Source organism: Peromyscus maniculatus, chromosome 6 (assembly GCF_049852395.1).
Source record: "Peromyscus maniculatus bairdii isolate BWxNUB_F1_BW_parent chromosome 6, HU_Pman_BW_mat_3.1, whole genome shotgun sequence".
In the NCBI taxonomy this organism is placed as follows: domain Eukaryota; kingdom Metazoa; phylum Chordata; class Mammalia; order Rodentia; family Cricetidae; genus Peromyscus; species Peromyscus maniculatus.
Window position 1 is genome coordinate 88,795,555 of NC_134857.1, and position 20,998 is coordinate 88,816,552.

At 46.2% G+C, this 20,998-nt stretch overlaps 1 protein-coding gene across 5 annotated transcripts in view; it reads left to right on the forward strand.

Annotated features, from left to right (window-relative positions):
- Sort1 (sortilin 1) overlaps positions 1–20,998 on the forward strand; it is an 84,868-nt gene that overhangs the window by 46,440 nt on the left and 17,430 nt on the right. For 3 of the 5 annotated variants that reach the window (XM_076574819.1, XM_076574821.1, XM_042279721.2), the window contains exons 6-11: positions 848–921; positions 3,783–3,832; positions 7,579–7,709; positions 11,011–11,155; positions 12,032–12,187; positions 15,409–15,515. In XM_076574819.1, the coding sequence (XP_076430934.1) occupies positions 848–921; positions 3,783–3,832; positions 7,579–7,709; positions 11,011–11,155; positions 12,032–12,187; positions 15,409–15,515 (663 nt within the window). The remainder of the gene's footprint in view (positions 1–847; positions 922–3,782; positions 3,833–7,578; positions 7,710–11,010; positions 11,156–12,031; positions 12,188–15,408; positions 15,516–20,998) is intronic. The other 2 variants (XM_076574820.1, XM_076574822.1) reach the window with 1 other exon arrangement.

The following is a 20,998-nucleotide window of genomic DNA, read 5'->3' on the forward strand; positions in this document are numbered from 1 at the left end:
TTGGAAAAGTCGGTTCTCTTCTGGCTTCATCTCTAGCTGACCCCATTCCCCAGGGCCACGGTTGAAGACGTCATTAACTCTCACAGAACTGACTGGCACTGACGCTCCGAAGCCCCTTCCCCCATTCTCATCTCTGGCTCTGAAGCTGTCATTGCGCTCCCAGCGTGCCTTCCTGGCGAGAGCTCACATACAGTAAAGCCAGGTTCCTCACCTCACCTCTCATCGCCAGCTCCGCATCCCTCGCCTTGGGATGATGATGCTCCACTGATGTCCTTTGACCTTCCTGCCCCTCCATGTCTGTCCCCTTCCTGCCTTTGCCAGGCTTCACTTGTCTTTCCTTTGGATCACGCCGCCCATCAATCCATCAGTCAGCGCGGTGTTCTTCATCAGTCAACTGTCGCTGCGCACGGCACCCCCCTCCCTTCCCCTCCCCTCCCCCTCCTCCGCTGGACCTCATCCATAACACCACATGGTAGTGCGTCTTCTTCTCATCTGTGTCCCCTGTGAAACTGTGAGAGCCTTGAGAGACGGAAATGCAGTGTCTGGTACGCCGCCTGGCACACGGGGTGCTTTATATGAATTTGTTGTTCTCAATCCCAAGACTCAAAGGAGTCTGGGTGATGCGCGCGCGCGCGCGCGCGTGTGTGTGTGTGTGTGTGTGTGTGTGTGTGTGTGTGTGTGTGTGTGTACATGTGCATGCATGAGTGTGTGTTGTGAGTGTTTTGCTCAGAATGCTCCAGTGTGTGTTTCTAATGTACTGACTGATTGGATGTGAATTATTAAAGGTCATATAAACAGCTGCAAAGAATAAAGCTGGAATTTTGATAAGTCATTTTTAATCTTTCAGAATGGCCTGTGGGTGTCCAAGAATTTTGGGGAAAAATGGGAAGAAATCCACAAAGCAGTATGTTTGGCCAAATGGTGAGTAGCACAAGACTCCATCTGTGCGGGGCCCTAACCTTAGCGCCGCCAAAGTCACATGGGTAAATAGCAGGCACTTGCTGTGTGCCAAGTGCTCTTCAGGGTCCCGTGAGGGAAGAGAGAGGGGACACAGGTCTGGGACACAGACCCGGCCCTCGGGGAGCTGCTGTCTGTGTTGGGAAGGAGGATTTTTGCCTCAGTGAATGTTATTAGACGTGTGACTGCTGCCTACAAAGAGGTTTTTCTCCCTAGCTGGTGACATCCATTGGGACACAAAATGGAGCTTTAATGTGGGGTCTGTGGTACGTCTCTAGAGCCAGGCTTACACTTCCTCGTCTAGCACTCCACTTCAGTTGCGTAAAACATAGTGCGAACTCAGGAAGAGCTGAAAGGGCTTCCAGACTGCGCAAGTGCCACCATTTGCAGCAAGAAAACACTCTCTTCCGCTGGCAGTGTGCCCTGCCCCTCCGCGCCCGCCCAAAGACCGAGGACCAGAGGCAGCTCTGCCCTAGGAGCAAAGTCGCTTTTGTTCCAGCCTGGCTCTGTTGCTAGTCAGTGGCTTTACCCTCTCTGGGCTTCAGTTCCCTCTTGGTAAAAGGAGGCTCCTTTGCAGAATATGGAGGGTGGAAGCAAGAATTGAATCAGCAGCTCAGACCTCCCACGTTCTGCTTCTCAGGTCCGTGTTCTGAGTCCCTTCTTTTCCACTGACTAATTTCAACAAATCTGGTGATCTGGGTTCCCAGTCCACAGCAGATAGCTGCCAGAGATGAGCTACGGGGCTGCTAGTAGCAAGTCCACAGCAACGTTAGAATTACAGCCTGAGAGCTGGAAGCAGGCAGGAGAGCCACGGAAAAAACAGAGACAAAACCCAGGGCCAAACTACTGTGCCAGATCAGGGGAGGACACTCACTTCAGCAACATCTGGGAGAACACTGTATTATGGCTTGATATGATTAATGTTCCTGGTGATGACCCCAAATCCCAAGAGTTTAATGCGTTCTACTCAGGGAGCCAGAAGAATAAATCATACGTATTTGAAACATGTCTATTAAAATCAGTTAAAATACTAGCTATGCGACTTAAGTGAGGTGGGCCTTTTCCAGAAGCAGTCGCTCAGTGAGGATTTTAGAGTGATCCTGTGCACTCACTCGCCACATCTGGTTTCTTGTTACGTATTTTAATCAGTGGTGTTGGTACTGGATAGGACTTGACAGCAAGAAAGCCACTTTTATGGTAACTAAGTTAACAAATCCCTTCAAACAGTTTAAGGTATGGTAATCTTAGTCATTGAAATTCATCTTTACAATAAAAAGCTATTTTTAAACGATATTTTATTGCTGATGTAAGGTTTCTTTGTTTTGAGACAAGGTCTCTCTATGGAGCCCTGGCTGTCCTGGAACTTGCTATATAAACCAGGATGGTCTCAAACTCACAGAGATCTGCTTGCCTCTGCCTTCTGAGTGCTGGGATCAAAGATATGCGCCACTACGCCCAGCTTTACACAAGGTTTTTTACCTTTACAATTGTTTTCCTCATGGGACTTTCACCTATGTGTGTGTATGTGCACCACGTGCATGAGGTGCCTACGGGGGTCAGAAGAGGCAGCAGACTCCCTGGCATAGAAGTTACAGACAGTTGTGAGCCAGCATGTGGGTGCTGGGAAGTGAACCCAGGTCCTCTGCAAGAGCAACAAACGCTCTTAACTGCTGAGCCATCCCTCCAGCCCTGGTATCTTACTTTTGTACGACATTTAATTGCTTAGCTCTAAACTCAAGGTAGCTATGCTACTGATGCTGATGACCCATCTTTAGATCTTTGATCTCTAGGCATTTACAGCCTGAAGTTCTAAAAAAGCATGCTCAAACCCAGGACCTTTTGCTGATGGTAATCTATAAGTGCTATCAGATCTCATTCCCTGCAAACTGCCTCTCCAAGTTTCATTTTAAATAATTCAACCTCTGAACTAGTTGTCTATTTGAGATGAAAGAACTAAATTATTTAGCTCATAAAAATTACTGAGCTAAATTCAGATGGGAAGCCACAAAGCCTAAAACCTAGCAGCTGACCCAAAAAAGCCAATCAGTATGACAGAGGCAAGGGGCACACACTGTGCGGTTACAACAGCCGACTAGGCAACAAAGTGACGGCCCACAGTGTGCAGCCTCTAGAAGAGGGCTTCCTGCAGGCTGGCGTCTTATCCACTGGGCTACACGGTCCTTGAACAGGGATTCTTATCTTGGTTACCAACAACATACTGGGATGAGTCATTACTGAGGGGGTTGTTCTGTGCACTTCGAGATGTTTGGAAGTGTCCTGACCTGTACCCAGGAGATGCCAGGAGTAACCTCTGCCTCCTCCTCTCCCCTCCTCAATTGTGGCAACCAAAAATGTCTTCCGATACTTCCAAGTGTCTGAAGGAGGCAGAACTTGCCATTGCTGAGAATCCATTGCTCTAAAATTTTGCAGCTAAAAGGAAATATTTTGCAGTGAGGGCCTCACAGGAGGCCTAGTTTGTAAGCCAGTGCAGAAAGATTGTGAGGTTATGATTTAGTGACGCAAGAGAGAAGCATGTAGTGGGGTGGGGGGTGGTCTGAGCCCAGAGGCTGGTTTGGAGTGAAGTACATCACTGCGACTGGAAGAGTTCTCATAATGAAGTAGATGAATGGAGGGGACAGGGAGCCAGGCTGTGGGGAGCTCCACCAGTGGACCCTCCCAGCCCAGCTCAAACTCTCCCTTCTGAATTCTCACTGTAAACCTGACTAAACACAGTGAGCAGCATGGCCGCCATTGCCGGGGGCTTTGTGACTAGGCTAACATGGTCTCTTAACCCATTCCTTATCCCTGTCTTTGCCTCCTTGTAGGGGACCAGACAACATCATCTTCTTTACCACCTATGTGAATGGCTCCTGCAGTAAGTACATTGTAGTCCCAGAAAAGAGTGTCCTGTCTGCCCATTCATGGTAGAACATTCTGGGTTGTGTGTGGTAGAAATAAAAGATTTTCCCATGCTCCTGCCAATTCAGTAGCTACTGAAAATTCAAAACCGTTAATTACTTTTAAAATCTTGGGCCGGGCGGTGGTGGCGCATGCCTTTAATCCCAGCACTTGGGAGGCAGAGGCAGGTGGATCTCTGTGAGTTTGCGGCCAGCCTGGTCTACAGAGCGAGATCCAGGAAAGGCACAAAGCTACACAGAGAAACCCTGTCTCAAAAAACCAAAAATAAATAAATAAATAAATAAATAAATGAAATGAAATGAAATCTTGAAATTACAACTAAATTCCTTCATCATGCCCAGGTCAATAAAAATGTAACTATGCCTGGAGATGATACAGCTCATCTTGGCAATCATATGTATTCCTTTTCTCATTATTGTAACCAAGTACCTGACAAACACAACTTACGGGGAGAGAGGTTATTTGGCTCCCAGTTTAGAGGGCACAGTCCGTCCTGGTGGGGGAGGCATGGAGGCTGAGCTCCCAGTTTAGAGGGCGCAGTCCGTTGTGGTGGGGGAGGCAGGGAGGCTGCAGCAGCTGTCCCTGGCAGTAGCATCTTGCTGTCTGGCCTGTACACATGTTGGTGTGTTAGGAAGGAGAGAGCTCAGGTCAGAATGAGAAACAAAGATCATCCATGCCATCTGTAAGCAACCCATTTCTGCTAACGAGGCCACAGCCTAAAAGGTTTCACACCCTCTCAACAGTTCTGCCAACTGGGGTCCAGGAACTCAGACATCTGAGTCGATGGGGGACATTCCACATTTAAACTGTCATGTGCCACCTCAGCCCCTGTTGGCTCACCGTCATCTTATAATGCAAAATACGTTCAGTCCAACATCACAAGTTACTGCTGTCAAAGATCCTATGTCTCTTCTGAGACCCAGAACAGTCTCTTAGCTGTTGGCCTTATAAAAATCAAAACTCGAGTTGCATGTTCCCTGTATACAAGGGTGTGTGCTTCTGAGAGAGCATAGGACAGCATAGGAAGATGGGAGCCAAGGACCAAACCCATCAGATAAACTGACTCTGAAGCCCCATGCCCACATCTGGGAATCATGGTGGCATCATCGGAACTTCAGTGACCTTGCGTGGCCCCTCCTCTACAGCTCTTGTTACCTGAGGCCCATGTGGCCTCTTCCTTGAGACAGCTCCACCTGGGCCTCCAGCCTTCTGCAGTGTATGTCTGTATTTCCAGCATCTTGGGATCTACATTTGTAGCTTATCCTTTACCTGCACAACTTCATGCACTGGCCCCCAAGGGTCTCCCTGCAGAGATTAACCCAGTTTACATCGCCTGGCCTCACGGGCTCTTTCATGAGACAAATCTTGATGACCCATCACTCATACATTCTGCTTACCTGAAAAAGCACCACGTGGACAATGCCAGAAATCTGCAGCTGTCTAGAGATATATCCACCCCTCCCACCTTGGACCACAGCCGCAGTGGCTTCTAAGTGCCTGCAGCTGGACCAGGTGGCCCAATTTTTTTTCTTGTGTGTCCTGGAGGCTTGTGTTCTCAGGCATGGCTTTGTGGTTTTGCCCTGGAGCCTTCGTTGGGTGGAGTCTTGCCCTCACGGCACCTTTCCTATTGTTCGGCTGCACTGTGATGGCACCACTTGTCTCTTTACCTGTTACAGCCACTTTGTCTCCCTGCCTTGCCTGCAGCTTTAAACTTGCTCCTGTCCCTGTCTTCAGCAAACTGAGTATCTTTCACATCCTCCTCCACCTCCACTCTCCCTTTGAGTTTCCCCTGTAAACCTGACTGCGCACATGGGGAGCAGTAACCCTAACACAGTCTGAATGTTAGCTGCCTGGAGATTTCTGCCAAATAAATTATTCCCTTAGTTTTCAGATGAGCCTCACTCAAAATTTCAAATCATAGGCAGACTAGAGTCAGGTTCTTTACCATAGTGTGGCATGGATGTTCTCTAAACCGGTTCCCAATAGAGATCTGGTTCTCATCTTAAACTGGCCTTCACATCTACGTTTCTCTCAGAATTCTGGTCTTCATGAGCTCCCACTAAAAGGGCCCATTGAGCTGTGCTTATAGCATTCTGGTGCTCATCCCACAGCTCCAAACTCTTCCACATTCCCCGAACTAGCCAGTTCTGAAAGTCACATGGTAAGGCTACCACTACAGTGTACTCTTTGATTCCAAATCTCTGTACTAAGTACTTTTCTCATCACTGATTGTCTTAGTCCATGTTCTATTGCTGTGAAGAGACACCATGACCATGGCAACTCTTATAAAAGAAAGCATTTAACTGGGGCTGGCTTGCAGTTTCAGAGGTCAAGCCATTATCATCTTGACACAGAACATAGGGGCACACAGGCAGGTGGTGCTGGAGAGGTAGCTGAGAGAGTTCTACACCTGGATCAGTGGGCAGCAGGAAGAGAGAGTGACACTGGGTCTGGCTTGGGCTTCTGAAACCTCAGAGCCCCGCCCCCTGAGTGACACACTCCCTCCAACAAGGCCACACCTCCTAATCCTTCTCAAGTAGTGCCACTCCCTGATGACTAAGCATTCAAATATATGAGCGTATGGGGGTCATTCTTACTCAGACCACCACACTGACAAAACACCGACAGGAGCAACTTAAAGGAAGAGGGGTTCCTTTGGCTCCCAGGGCACAGTCTGTCACGGTGGGGAAGACACAGTGTCTGAAGCAGCTCTGTCCCTGGCAGCGGGAGTGAGTATGCAGCATGGCCTGGATAAGAGAGGCTTATTCTCCTTTACAGTTTCTGGGGCGCAGTCCACAATGGCCACAATGGCCAGGAGAGCGTGGCAGCTGGAGCATCCCTGCCCGGCAGTGAGAGCTCACAGCCGTTGCCTGTTCACATCTTAGTAGATCCGGGAGCAGAGAGCTTGTACCAGAATCAGAAGTAAATGCCACCTTCAAGCTCTGCCCTCAGTGACCCACAGTCCCAAAGAGTTCACAACTGCCCAAATGGTGCCAAGCATTTAAACACATGAGCCTGTGGGGTAGTCTGTCATATCCAAACCATTACAGCGGTGTAGATACAGCAAACGCTAGGATGTAAACAGTAGGAAACTCACGGGCATAATGATTCCTGTAGAAGATAGATCACTTTCATGTTGGCCGAACTATTGGCTTCCCAATCCGTGCAGCAATATCCAAGCAGGAAAAAAAATATTTCTTTTATTCATGCAACAAATACCCGAGTCCTTGCTGTAGGCTACACACTAGTGCAATGAGAAAAAAAAAACACCCAGGATCTGCATTGTGGAACAGTAACGTAGGGCTGTTAGATGATAAACAAGAAAGGAAGATCTCCAACAAGACAATTTAAAACAGAATAAGATCATTTTAAAGTATGCCACGGAGAGTACAAATTATCACTGCTGCTGTTACACAACACTGTGTTTGAGTCATGAACACCCAGAAAACTCCCATAAATAAAACCCAAATGCAAAGTCTCTGTATAACAGGCCATGTCACATCTATGCTGTCCTTGATCAGCACTCACTGGATTAAAAGTGCTTTTTCTGCATTAAAATAAGAGCAGTTCTAGGGCTGGAGAGATGGCTGAGCCATTAAAGGCGAGGCTCCCAACCAAAACCAGGAGCAAGTCTAGAGCAGCTGTATGAATGGGAGTCTCACCTGTAAGTGAAATTTTAATTGGTATTTTGTCTTGTTTAAGAAGCTGACCTTGGCGCACTGGAATTATGGAGAACATCTGACTTGGGGAAGACCTTCAAAACCATTGGTGTGAAAATCTACTCGTTTGGCCTTGGGGGCCGTTTCCTGTTTGCCTCTGTGATGGCTGATAAGGTGAGTGTTTGCCTCTCCGGGGTCCGATGTCCCCGCTCATACACGCCGTGTGCATCTCTTTTACTGTGTAGTCCTGACAGCATTTCTTGTCCTCTTGCATTTAAAATTTTTTTTTACATGTATTTGTTTATTTTGTCCGTGTGTGATGTCTGTGTTGGGCACACACACGCCATGGCAAATGTGTGGAGATCAGAGGACAGTGTGCAGGAGTCTATCCTTTCCATACACCGTGGAGATCCAAGGAATCGAACCTATGTATCCAAGCTTGGTGGTGAGCTCATTCACCCACTGAGCCAGCTTGCCAACCCTGTGATTCTATTTTTTATTTATTTATTTATTTATTTGTATTTTTCTTTGTTTTTTTCAAGACAGGGTTTCTCTATGTACCTGTTGGGGTGGTCCTAGAACTTGCTCTGTAGACCAGGCTGGCCTCAAACTCACAGAGATCCACCTGCCTCTGCTTCCCAAGAGCTGGGGATTACAAGCATATGCCACCACCGCCCCACTTATTTTTGGTTTTTTGAAACAAGGTTTCTCTGTGTAATAGTCCTGGCTGTCTTGGAACTCGCTTTGTAGAGCAGACTGGCTTCATACTCACTGAGATCCACCTGCCTCTTTCTCCCAAGTGCTGGGATTAAAGGCGCGTGCCACCACTGCCTGGCTAGCCCTGTGATTTTAAATATTCTAGTAAAAGCTTGGGAGAGATTCTGTCCACAGAGGCTGACTGACTCTCAGGGGCTACCGTGGACGTTAACCTTTTTGTCATTGTGACTAGTCTTGCTTTTGGACTTGAAGGCCCAGTGTTTGGCTTTACTCAGACATGAATATCTGAAGTGGGAAGAAAGTGGTTCCTATGCACATTATTCTATAATCATAATAAAAAGATATAATGCTAGTTGAGTGTCTGTTACATACTGGGTACTAGTCTAAATCCCACAAGATAGCAGTGAATAAATAGATACATTTCCTGCTCTCTGAGCTTGTGTTCACGTGGGGAAGCCCATGCTAAGCAAGTGTCTCAATCAGTGTTCCGTTGCTGTGAAGAGACACCATGACCACGGCAACCCCTAGAAAGGAAAACAGTTAATTGGGGTGGCTTACAGTTCAGAAGTTTAGCCCATTATCATCATGGTGGGAAACTTGGCAGCACACAGGCAGACATGGTGCTGGAGGAGCTGAGAGTTCTGCTTCTGGATCAGCAGGCAGCAGGAAGAGAGACCCTGGGCCTGGCTTGAGCTTCTGAAACCTCAAAGCCTTTCCCAGTGACACACTTCCTCCAACGAGGCCACGCCCACTCCAACAAGGCCACGCCCACTCCAACAAGGCCACACCCACCCCAACGAGGCCACGCCCACTCCAACAAGGCCATGCCCACCCAACGAGGCCACACCCACTCCAACAAGGCCACACCCACTCCAACAAGGCCACACCTCCTAATCATGTCAAATAGCTCCATTCCCTGATGACCAATCATTCAAACACATGCGTCTATGGGGCCATTCCTGTTCCAACCACCACAGCAAGTAGGTCCGTCTATGAAAAATTAAAGCAGCATGGAGGTGAGGAGCAACAGGAACCGGCAGCAATATTACAGACCCTCCCTGTGCTTGGGTGGGATCTAGGTGACCTGAGGAGGGCGTCCCTGTGTGAACATCTGGGTGGAAAGCAAGTGTGGAATCGGCAAGGACCGAGACAGACCCTCAGACCTCCTGAAGACAGGGAGAGTGGCAGTGTGGCCGGAGCATAGGGAAGCCTGGGACGGGGAGGGGGTGGGGTGGGGTAGGGAGTGAGAAGCTGTAGCCCACGGCACTCTTTTTCTTCAGGTGGATTGTAGTATGATCCACTGTAGCAGAACAGGTATGCCTGGGAGAAGGCGAGGGTGGGGGCAGCAAGAAGAGGCGCCGAGAGGCTGCCAAGTATTCAAGGAAAGGAGCTGGGGCCAGACTGTTAACGGTGGGTGAGGGGAGACATGGTGAGACTGCATGTGTGTGTTTCAGTATATTGCCAATCGGACAAGCCGGTGCCTTCCATGTACCTTGTCAGACAAGAAAAACAAAGTGAGACTGTAAGAAACATTCAAGTCTTTGGCCTGAGCAACCGAGTAAATGACAGTGCTGTTCCCTGCAGTAGCAAAGACTATAGGGGGAGCAGGTTTGTGGGAGAAAACCAAGGATTCAGCGTGTTGGATACGAAATGCCTAGTATATATCTGAGAGGAAACGTCAAGTCAGTGTGTGTGTGTACGAATCTCCCGAAATTCCATGGTGTTTAAGGCCATGTGACCGGGTGCTTTCTTCTGGGTGAGTAGGTGGAGAAGAGATGGGAGGACTGAGCAAGGCCTAAGCACCTCCTCACTGAAGGTCGCAAAGAAAAGAAGAACTGAGCTGAGAGGCCTGGGTGGGAGGAAGGGGGGGAGGCCGGGGAAATCAGGACACCACGCTGTTGTAAAAGTGAAATGAAGAAAGCGCTGGCAGAGGCAGCTGTCAGTTGGGCAAACTCAGTGAGATGTTGAGTTACGTGAACTCTGAGAGTGAGCCCCTGGGCTGGAAGTGTGGGTGTTGGCGACCTTGGGAGAATCGGTTTCTTTGGAGTAGTGAGGTTAAAAGAGGGAACTGGGCACGGGAAGTAGATACGGCCTCTACCACTGAACTGCAGCTGCTGAGCTCTAGCCGCTGTTTTAAATCAATCAGCCGAGACTAGGACTTAACTGCTTCTTAGCAGACCCCATTACCAGCCGAATACTCGCCGACCCATATCCTTACAGGAATCTTGGACTCCTTGGCCTCTCCCTAGCCCATGCATGTTCCCTTCATGGCTATGGAGAGAATTCCTTAGAGGCACGTCTCATGTTGATTCTCCTGTGGTCGCCCAACATGGATTTCACCTTCGTCTTCTAGACCATCAATTATCTAGTTCTTTGGATTAATTGTCTAAAGCCAGGGTTATCTCAAAGAGACCAAGCATTTAAGTGACAGTCATTTTGAGAATTTCAAGCGAGCATGTGCAAATGTTATAAAGCCAGCCTAGTCATACCCTTAGCTCTGTCGAAGGGGATGGGATGCCAGCGACTGGAAGGACCATAGGAAGGAAGGAGCTAGAGAAAGCCGAGATAGAATGGGCCACTTCATTGCCTGGAGGAGAGTGGAAGCTGCTTTGAGAACTGGCGCAGGACCTTTTGTTATAATTGGACCCACTGAGGAAATGATTAATACAACTATTTAAAAAAAATGTTTCTATTCATGTCCTTGACATGACACTCTGACAGAAGATTAAAAATACAAATGTTGGCATATTTATTCTAGGATACAACCAGAAGGATCCACGTGTCAACAGACCAAGGGGACACATGGAGCATGGCGCAGCTTCCTTCTGTGGGACAGGAGCAATTCTATTCTATTCTGGCGGCCAATGATGACATGGTATTCATGCACGTAGATGAACCTGGAGGTAAGAGCCATTTGGTGATCCATCCTTGAATGCGTAGATTTAAGCTTTGGCCTCTGCTCTGAGCTTTCCTTTTTACATGTCGACCTTTCCTCTTACCCCAAGAAGTTTATTACTACCCTTTAAAAGGCCACTTGTTCTGGTGCCCACGGTGGTCTGTGGGGGTGGCTGAGTGCTTCCCAGAGCAGACCGCTCAGTCTGCTGAACTCAAGCTGTGACCAGGTAAGTACAGGAAAGATTCAGAAGCTAGTGTGGTTTGTTTGATGTTTTCTTGAGACAGGGACTCACTCTATAATCCAGGGTGGCTTCAAACTCATGATGCTCCTGCCCTAACCTCCTGGATGCTGGGGTTACAAGTATGTACCACTTTGCCCAGCTTAGAGACTCATAGCCACTGGATAAAGCAACTTTATGTCTTTTGAACATAATGATAGAAAGTTAGGGCTGACATTTTGTCTCTTTTCAATTTCACTTTTCTAGTGATAAATTTTTTATATAAAACTATCAGTTTGTGATATATTAGAATTTTTAAAAAAATTCTTCACAAAAGGGTTTAAGAAGCATTCTAAAGTACAAAGATCTAGAAATGTATGAAATATGGATCTAAATACAATGCATGTGCCAGCAAAATATACCTGGGAAGAGCTTTTCTGATTACGTCATGCGGCAATGCAGTGTCTTCTGGGTTCCAGCCTCTAAGTTGAGTGCTAGGATTAGAGACAGCGAGCGTGAAGACTGAGTGTGAAACCGTGATGAACACTCAGGTCCGAGTCTGCCTGTGAAGACAACAGGTGTGCTGGGCCAGGCAGTCACGACCAGACTTCTGTTTTGTTTTGGTTCTCTGCTTCAAGACTCTGTGTTTTCGTTTGCTCCTGTCAGATACTGGATTTGGCACAATCTTTACCTCCGACGATCGAGGCATCGTCTACTCCAAGTCTCTAGACCGACACCTCTACACCACCACAGGCGGCGAGACAGACTTCACCAACGTGACCTCGCTCCGTGGAGTCTACATAACGAGCATGCTCTCAGAAGGTGAGACTCGGCATAGACCTGGCCCCTTCAGCTGAGTGGGTCAGGATTCCAGGTCTTCGGGGGAAGCTGACGGTCCTTCCCCCAGGGATGCGCTGGCCTTGCCAACAAGCCGACCCTTTTACATTGTGGCTTCATTGTGTAAAGATATTGTGGGGATAGCGGTAAGACAGAGCGGGGCGGCAAGCATGGAAAGAAAGAGGGGTCCACATCGGGCAGTGTATGCTATGAGTCTCCTGTATTGGGAGGTTGAGGCCTAGGGGAATGAACCTGAACTAGAATCACGTCTGGTTTTCATACAGAGCGCATAGTACTAGGCCAGCCAAACTTCTTCCAGTGTTCTACCATAAGGCCCCTTCTACCAAGGCTCTATGCAAGGAAACACGTTACTTCCAAGGACAAAGACCCTTAAAGCTTTTTTTTTTTTTTTTTTGGTTTTTCGAGATAGGGTTTCTCTGTGTAGCTTTGCGCCTTTCCTGGAACTCGCTTTGGAGACCAGGCTGGCCTTGAACACAGAGATCCACCTGGCTCTGCCTCCCAAGTGCTGGGATTAAAGGCGTGTGCCACCACCGCCCGGTCCTTAAAGCTTTTTTATGTGTCTATGGCTGGCAGGAGGTAAGGGCTATTTTCCTTCTGTAAATAGCTTGCAATGGCCGATGAGGTCCTCAGTTACTCTGACTCCCCTTTTCCTCCCCGACCTCACCTCCGGCTCTTCGCTCTTCCATTTGCTCTGTGGCACTCAGCTGCCCCACGGCTGCCAGTCCTCAAATGTACCAGCTGCACACATTCATTCATCACACCTCTGCCAGGCAGTTCCTCGGATGTCTGCCAGGCAGAGCGCTTCTTCAGGTCTTTGCTCCTGTGTTACTTTCTGAGTGAGAACTGCCTGGATTAGGCTGTTTTAAATGGAAACCTTCTCCCTTCCTCACACACGTTTCCAATCTACCTTAGATGTCCAACAGCACTGATTCTATGTGATCCACTTATTTGCTGTTTCATCCTGCTGGAATGTGCATTTCATAGGCTCATGCTGCTGATGGTGGTGATGATGATGATTGTGTGTGTGTGTGTGTGTGTGTGTGTGTGTGTGTGTGTGTGTGTGTGTGTGTGTGTACACATGCACGCGCGCGCGCCAGAGGACAACTTTCAGGAGTTGGTTTCTCCCTCCACTATGGGTTCTGGGGATCGAACTCAGACCCTCAGGTGTGTGTAGCAGGTGCTTTTTCCTAAAGCATCACCCCACCGGTCCCCAACAAGGCTTTCTGTGTTGTTCACTGGTGTATTTATTCCAGAGGCCTACAGTAGTCTTCACACAGTCCATTCAATAAATGCTTGCTGAATTAATGAATTTTCCTTCATCTGCCTTCCTGGGTGATGTTCCTTGAAACCTCAAAGTATATTTATTATTATCTCTGTACTTAAGCCTGTAGCAGTTTGTCATTGAGAAAAGATCACAGGGAGGAGACACTAGGGTAAAAAGAGAAGGACTGGGAGGTGGCTGAGCAGGTGGCTCAGCTTGCTGCCGAGCCTGATGACCTAGGCTTGAGCCCTAGGACCCACATGACAGGAGAGGACAGATTCCCGAAGTTGTCATCCAACCACGTGCACACTATGGCACATGGCACACACAAATAATTGAATAAATGCGATGTAAAGTTTTTTAAAAGAAAGGACATCAGAGGGATAGTGTACTGGCAGTTTTATGTCCGCTTGACACAAGCTGAAGTCATCTGAGAGAAGGGAACCTCAGTTAAGAAAATGCCTCCAGGAGGCTGGAGAGATGGCCCAGTGGCTAAGAGCACTTGTTTGTCTTCCAGAGGACCCAGGTTCAATTCCCAGCACCTACATGGCAGCTCCCAACTGTCTCTAACTCCAGTTCCACAGGGGTCTGACACCCTCACACAGACATACATGCAGGCAAAACACCAATGCACATCAAATATATAGATAATTATAAAAAAAAGAAAATGCCTTCGTAAGATTGGGTTAGGTTATAGGTAAGCCTGTAGGACAGTTTCTTAATTAGTGATTGATGGGGGAGGGCCCAGCTCATTATGGGTGGTGCCACCCCTGGGCAGGTAGGCCTGGGGTTTATAAGAAAGCAAGCTGATCAAGCCATGATGAGCAAGCCAGGATGCAACACACCTCTGTGGCCTCTGCCTCAGCTCCTGCCTCCAGGTTCCTGTCCTGTTTCAGTTCTTGTCCTGATTTTCTTCAGTGATGGACTATGATATAGATGTGTAAAACAAACCCTTTCCTTGTTAACTTGCTTTTGGTCATGGCATTTCATCACAGCGATAGTAACCCTAATAAGGACAGATAGGATATGGGATGGTGAAAAAACTCAAATTAGAAATTATTAGTCCAGGGTTAAATGTAAATAATCTTGAAAATCCCTAAAATAAGCTTGGTGTCATGTCTTTGCCTGAGTAAAAATTAGGATCCCTGCCTTCGGTAGATTTTCTTCTAAGGCATCAAACAGTGAAGAAGAATGGACATTAGCCTATTCACACTGGTCAGGAGTTAAAATGTGTTGACTTTCATTTACTAAAACAAAAGGCCTGAGACAATCAGTTTATAAAGAGCAAAGGTTTGTTTTGGCTCACAGTTTCAGAGGTTTCCGCCTGTGGCTGGTTATCCCCACTGTTTTGTGTCTGTGGCACCACCATCATGGTGGAAGTATATAGTAGATGAAACCCATCACCTCAGACGTAGGAAGAGAAAGAGACTAACATCCTGATGTCCCTTCAAGGACACAGCCAGTGACCTAACTTCCTCTCATTGGCCCTCATCTCAGTCCAGCAGCCAAGCTGTGGATATCTGGGCAGTAGAGAAGAGGAAGGAATTTAAGATTCAAAGCATGAAAGAGTGCTTTTGGGTTTTTCAGTAGTGTCCGTTCCAGATGGCATCTGGAATTAGCTGGGATGCCCTGTTGAAGTGGCATACTTTCTGCAGGCCTGTTATTCACCGGTGCTGAGCTGAACCACTGTGTACGGCGCTAAGAGCTCCTAGGACTCCAGAGTCAAAGCAGAGTAGGAAGGGGAAAGAAAAGGGTGCGGGGGTATGAAGGGAAATATGCTCGGCGTAGAATATATAGTTCTATAAAAACGTAAGCAAATAAATGATAATGATGTTTCTCAGAAGAGAGTTCCATTGTGGTGGGCTGACTGGGACGTCACTCTCTCTCCTGTGTGTTGGGCTTACGTCACTCTTTCCCTGTTCAGATAACTCTATTCAGAGCATGATCACTTTTGACCAGGGAGGACGGTGGGAGCATCTGCGGAAGCCGGAGAACAGCAAGTGTGATGCTACCGCGAAGAACAAGAACGAGGTTTGTTGGCGCCAACCGTCGTCTGTGTGTCAGAAGAGCAGCTAGTCTGCCCTGGGCTGAGCAGGGCTAAGCTTTGACATAACAAAATCTCATTCTCAGTCAGGGTCCAAGGTGAAGGGAGAAGAAGGCTTGAGAATGATGAATTCACTTAGAATTTGAGAAGTAGAAACTATATGGAGAGGCTAAGATACTACAGGTTGTCTTTTTAAAAAAATCAAGATGGAGTACCAACCATTTATTTTATTAAATTTCTGAGTGAAGACAGAATGGACAGATGTGCTGGTTGTTAGCTAGGGGTCTGTCAACCTGGTGATGAAGACCTTTAGAAGTCCTTTAGAAGCCAAAGAGCAGCCATTCATCACATGGTCCAGGCGTGGGTCAGCACACCCTGGGAGAGCTTGCTTCAACAATAGCGAGCTGGTTGTTTCCGAGTTCCCCTCAGACCTGCTCCACACAGGGCCATTCTGCTTCTCTAGCCTGGAGTTTTTGGTGGGGCTCTCCCATGGCACGAGACAAAGGGCACTTCACCACCCCCACCTCACACTCCCCCTTTGTAGCCATGCTTACCATGTCTCCCTCCATCTTCTTCACCCTTTCCTGTCCCTCTGCCTCAGGCTTGCCCTGCACCTGCTTACCTCCCCATCACCCCAGGCAGGAGTGGTGGCCTCTTCTTACTGGGACACTTTCTAGTCCTCTGCTTCTCCCTTCCCAACCTTCTCTTGGTTCTGCTTTGCCTGGGTAAAGTCTGAGCTCTGGTGAATGAAGGCTCTGTCCTGCCTGTCTCTCTCCACCCTCCCCTCCCACACACACCCTTGCTCTCACACGCCCTTCCTTCACACACCCTGCATGTTCCTCCTCTGTGGCCTCTCAGTGTCCTTGAAGGAGTCATAGCTATCTCCCTAAACCCCGATTAGTTGCAGTCTGTGGAAATCCTAGCCCTTAGTGCCCACCCAGTTAGGGCCAATCATCATTCTTCATCCTACTAAGAGTTGGCTTAGCCTTTTAGAATTACAGAAGCATAATGTTTCTATTGTGACCATTTGAGGTTTTTTGGGTTTTGGTTTTTGGTTTAACAGGATCTCATATGTAGCTCTGGCTGGCCCTATGTGGACCAGGCTGATCTTAAGCTCAGAGGTACCCGGATCTGGGAGTTCACCTCCAGAGTGCTGACATTACAAGCAGGTCTCACCACGCCCGGCTCACTCGAGCTTCTTGGAGGGCACCAGCTGTTAAACTGCTTTCACACATTCACCTACTTTCTGACATTTATTTTTTTTTCCCCTCAGCGTTATTGACTTATAATTAGTCAATTAAAATAGCACATATTTATAATGAACAGTATGACATCCTGCTTGTGTGGATACATTGTAAAATGCATGACCACACTCAAGCTAATTAATGCGCACATCCATTAGCTCAGTTATCTTTTTATCGTGTGAGATAAGAGCATTCAGATCTATTCTCTTAGCAGACTCCACAGTTTATAGACTGTCCTCTCCGTGTTTCTCACTAGCTCTCCAGAACTTGCTGGTCCAATGGAACTGAAACTTTAGAACCTTTTGGCCAACATTACCCCTCCCCCTCTTGCTTCCTGATCCCTCACAGCCACCTCTCTACTCCCTGCTTTTATGAGTTTAGTGTTTTATGAGATTCCACATTCAAGTGACATTCAGTGGTATTTGTCTTTCGTACCTGGCTTATTTTATTTAGCACACAGTCTCCCCGGTTCATCCACGTGGTTGCAAACAGCAGCTTCTCCTTTGTTGAGAATGAATAACATCCCGTTGGGCATATACTGTATTTTCTCTTTATTCATTCATCCATCAAAAGATACATAGATTGGGAACTGGACAGATGGTTCAGCAATTTAGATTGGGGACTGGAGAAATGGTTCAGCAGATGGTTAAGAGCACTGCATGTACTTCCAGAGGACCCAGATTCAATTTCCAGCACCCACATACAGCAAGCAGCTCACAACTGTCTGTAACTCCAGCTCCAGGGGATCTGACACCCTCACACAGACGTACATGCAGGCAAAACATAAAGACAAAGCAAAACATATTAAATACATCTTCTTTTTGTTGTTAGAAATATACTGGTTGGTTCTCTATCTTGAGTTGAGCCACAGTGGATGTAGACTGTAGATATCTCCTTAAGATTCTAGCTTTCATCTCTTTTAGCTCAATAGTAAGAAGTAGACTTCCTGGCAGGTCTATAAATTTTAAGGAAAACACCACACTGTGTTGGGTGGTGATGGTTTTGATTACATTTCCCCAACAGAGTACAAGGGTTCCCCTTTCCTTGTGGCTTTAACCAATACTTGTCACTGTCATATTTTTGTTAAGGCAAATGCTATTAGCATTCTAAGAAGTTGGAGGTGATGATGTGTTGTGATTTTATGTGCATTTCCCCAGTGATGAGTAATGCTGAACCTTCTTCAAATACCCCTTGGTATTTGCTATCTTTGAAAAATGGCTGCACGTTTCTCTGCCCATTTTTAAGTTAGATATTTGTTTCTTGCTGTACAGCCCTGTTCTGTGTGTTGGTTGCAGGTACTGTCTGTTTGGTAGACAGGCACTTCAGTCTTCTGGGCGTTTCCTTTGCAGAAGCACTTAAGTTTAATGTGATTCTGCCCGTGCATTTTTACTTTTTGTTGTGTGTGTTCTTAGGATCATTTCCAAAGTTATCACCTAGACTATGTCAAGCTTTTTCCTGTGTTTTCTGCTAGTATTTTAGTTTAGAGTCTTACATTCAAGTCTGTTTAGAGCAGTTGTTCTCAACCTTCCTAATGCTGCTACCTTTTAATATATTTCCTTATGTTGTGGTGACCTCCAACCGCAAAATTATTCCATTGATACTTCATAACCGTAACTTGTAAATAACTGATATGTAACCCAGGGGGTCACGACCCATAGGTTGAGAACCACTGGTTTAGAGTGAATTTTTGTAGATATGAAATCAGAATTCAAATCCTTATTTTGCACATAGATATTAAGTTTCCTTAGCAACATTTATTGAAGTTACGCTTTTCTCATGTGTTCTTGATTCCTTTGTCAAATATTAATTGGCCATAAATGTATGGATTTATGTCTAGAATGTTCTGTTCCATTAGCCTATATGTTTGTTTTTATGGCAATATCATGCTGTTTTGATGACTGTAGCTTTATAGCATATTATAACACCAGGTAGTGTGACCCTCTTCTTCATTCTTTTTTACTCAAGATTGCTTTGGTGTTTCATGGTCTTTAAAGGCTCCATATAAATTTTAGGATTTTCTCACTATTTCCTGGAAAAATGCTATCAGAAGTTTTTATCTATTTTTCCCCATTTTGTTTTTTTTTTTATTTTTGTTTGTTTGTTTTAGTTTCTTTTGTTGTTGTTTTGGTTTTGGCTTTTCAAGACAGGGTTTTGCTGTGTAGCCCTGGCTATCCTGGAACTCTCTCTGTAGACCAGGCTGGCCTTGAACTCACAGAGATCCACCTGCCAACGCCTCCCAAGTGCTGGGATTAAAGGCGTGCGCCACTACTGCTCAGCTTGTTTTACTTTTTGAGACAGAGTCTTGCTCTGTAGCCCAGGCTAGCCTCAAACTCCCAATTTTACAGCCTCACCCCCCAGCCCATGGCAACAGTATTTCAGCAGTAAAGTCTGTAGCTCACTCTGGGGAGTACAGACCTTTAGCAGTGTTAATTCCTCCACTCCATGCACACAGATTTCCTTCCCATTTCTTGCATCTCCAGCTACTTTCACAGTGCTCTGTGGTTCCCGCCACACAAATCATTCACTTCTTTGATTGGGCTAAACAGTTCATTTTTAAAAGTTGTTCTCAGACCATTATTCCTTGGATACTGTCTTAGTTAGGGTATCTGTTGCTGTGAAGAGACACCATGACCACAGCAAATCTTTAAAGGAAAAACATTTACTTGGGATGGCTGACAGTTTCAGAGGTTTAGTCCATTATCATCATGGTGCGACATGGTGGCATGCAGGCAGACATGGTGCTGGAGAGGTGGCCGAGTATCCTACATCTTGACTCACAGGCAACAGGAAGTAGTCTGTCTTACTGGGCATAGCTTAAGCATATATGAGACCTCAAAGCCCGCCTCCACAGTGACACACTTTCTCCAACAAGGCCATACTCCTAATAGGGCCACTCCCTTTGGGGGTCATTTTCTTTCAAACCACCACAGATACATAAAACATGAAATAATGTTACATATTTATGGGAACCATGTGGTGTTTTAATATGCACAAACATTGTATAATGTTTAAGTCAAGGTTAACATCTCTCAAGCATCATCCATTCTGTATGGGACAAACACTTCAAATCCTTTCTTCCAGGTTTTGGAAAAACATTATTGTCATTATCATTGTTCTGAACAGAAGGAGAGTGAGGACATCTTTGTCTTGTTTCTAATCATGTAGGAAATGGACTCAACTTTTAATATTTGAATATAATGTTGCCTGTGACCTTTATTATCTGGAGATACATTCTCAACCTAATTTGTTGAGAATTTTATGCATAAAGAACATTGAATTTTATTTAACAAAACTTTCTGCATCTGTGGAGATGATTGTGTTTTTGAGCCTTCATTCTGCTAGTGTGGTATATCATAAAAATGAACTGCAGATCACTGAATCATCCTGCTATTCCAGAGGGGACTCCTACTTGGTCACGGCTAATGATAATAATGCTGTTGAATTCAGTTGCCAGTAGTTGGTGAAGACTTTTGCATCTGTGCTCAGTGAAACAGTTACACTTCTGGGTTCACATAAAAAAAAGAATTACACTTGGGCAGAGTCTCATGTGTCTGTCATCCCAACCACTAGGGAAGTTGAGGCAGGAGAATTGCCAGCCAGCCCAGTCAATGTAGTAAGACTTAATATCAAAATAAACGTTTAAAAATAAGGATTAGGGACGTATCTCAGTTGTAAGGTACTTACCTGATGTGGGTAAAGCTTTTGGTTCAATCCCTGGCTGGAAGAAAATGAGAAGTCTTGACAAAATAGTTGGACCGCCTATGTATGGAACATTATTTCCAACAACCAAAGAAATGGAAGTAACTCCATCAGTAGCAGAATGGGTTAATAAAGTACACACTCCTCCACCCCACACAAAACGGAATATTATTTAGCCTTATAAAGGAAGTTAGTTCTGACAAATGTGAAATAAGCCCATTACAAAAAGACAAATTCCATGTGATTTCATTTATATGAGGGACCCAGAGTAGTCAGATCTATAGAGACAGACGTAGGATAGCAGTTCCTCGGGCTACAGGGAGACAGAAGTAGAGACTTGTTGCTTTAAAAGCGACGGTTTCAGTTTTACAAGATGAGAAGGGTCTCACGACTGGTTAAGTGAGAATATGTTTAAGCGTATACTTTAAAAGCCAGATAGCACATTTTATGAAATGAATTTTACCACAGTTTTGTTTTTTTTTTTAACATCATCCCACTGAGGTTCGAGTTAAATTCAAAGTCTTCTG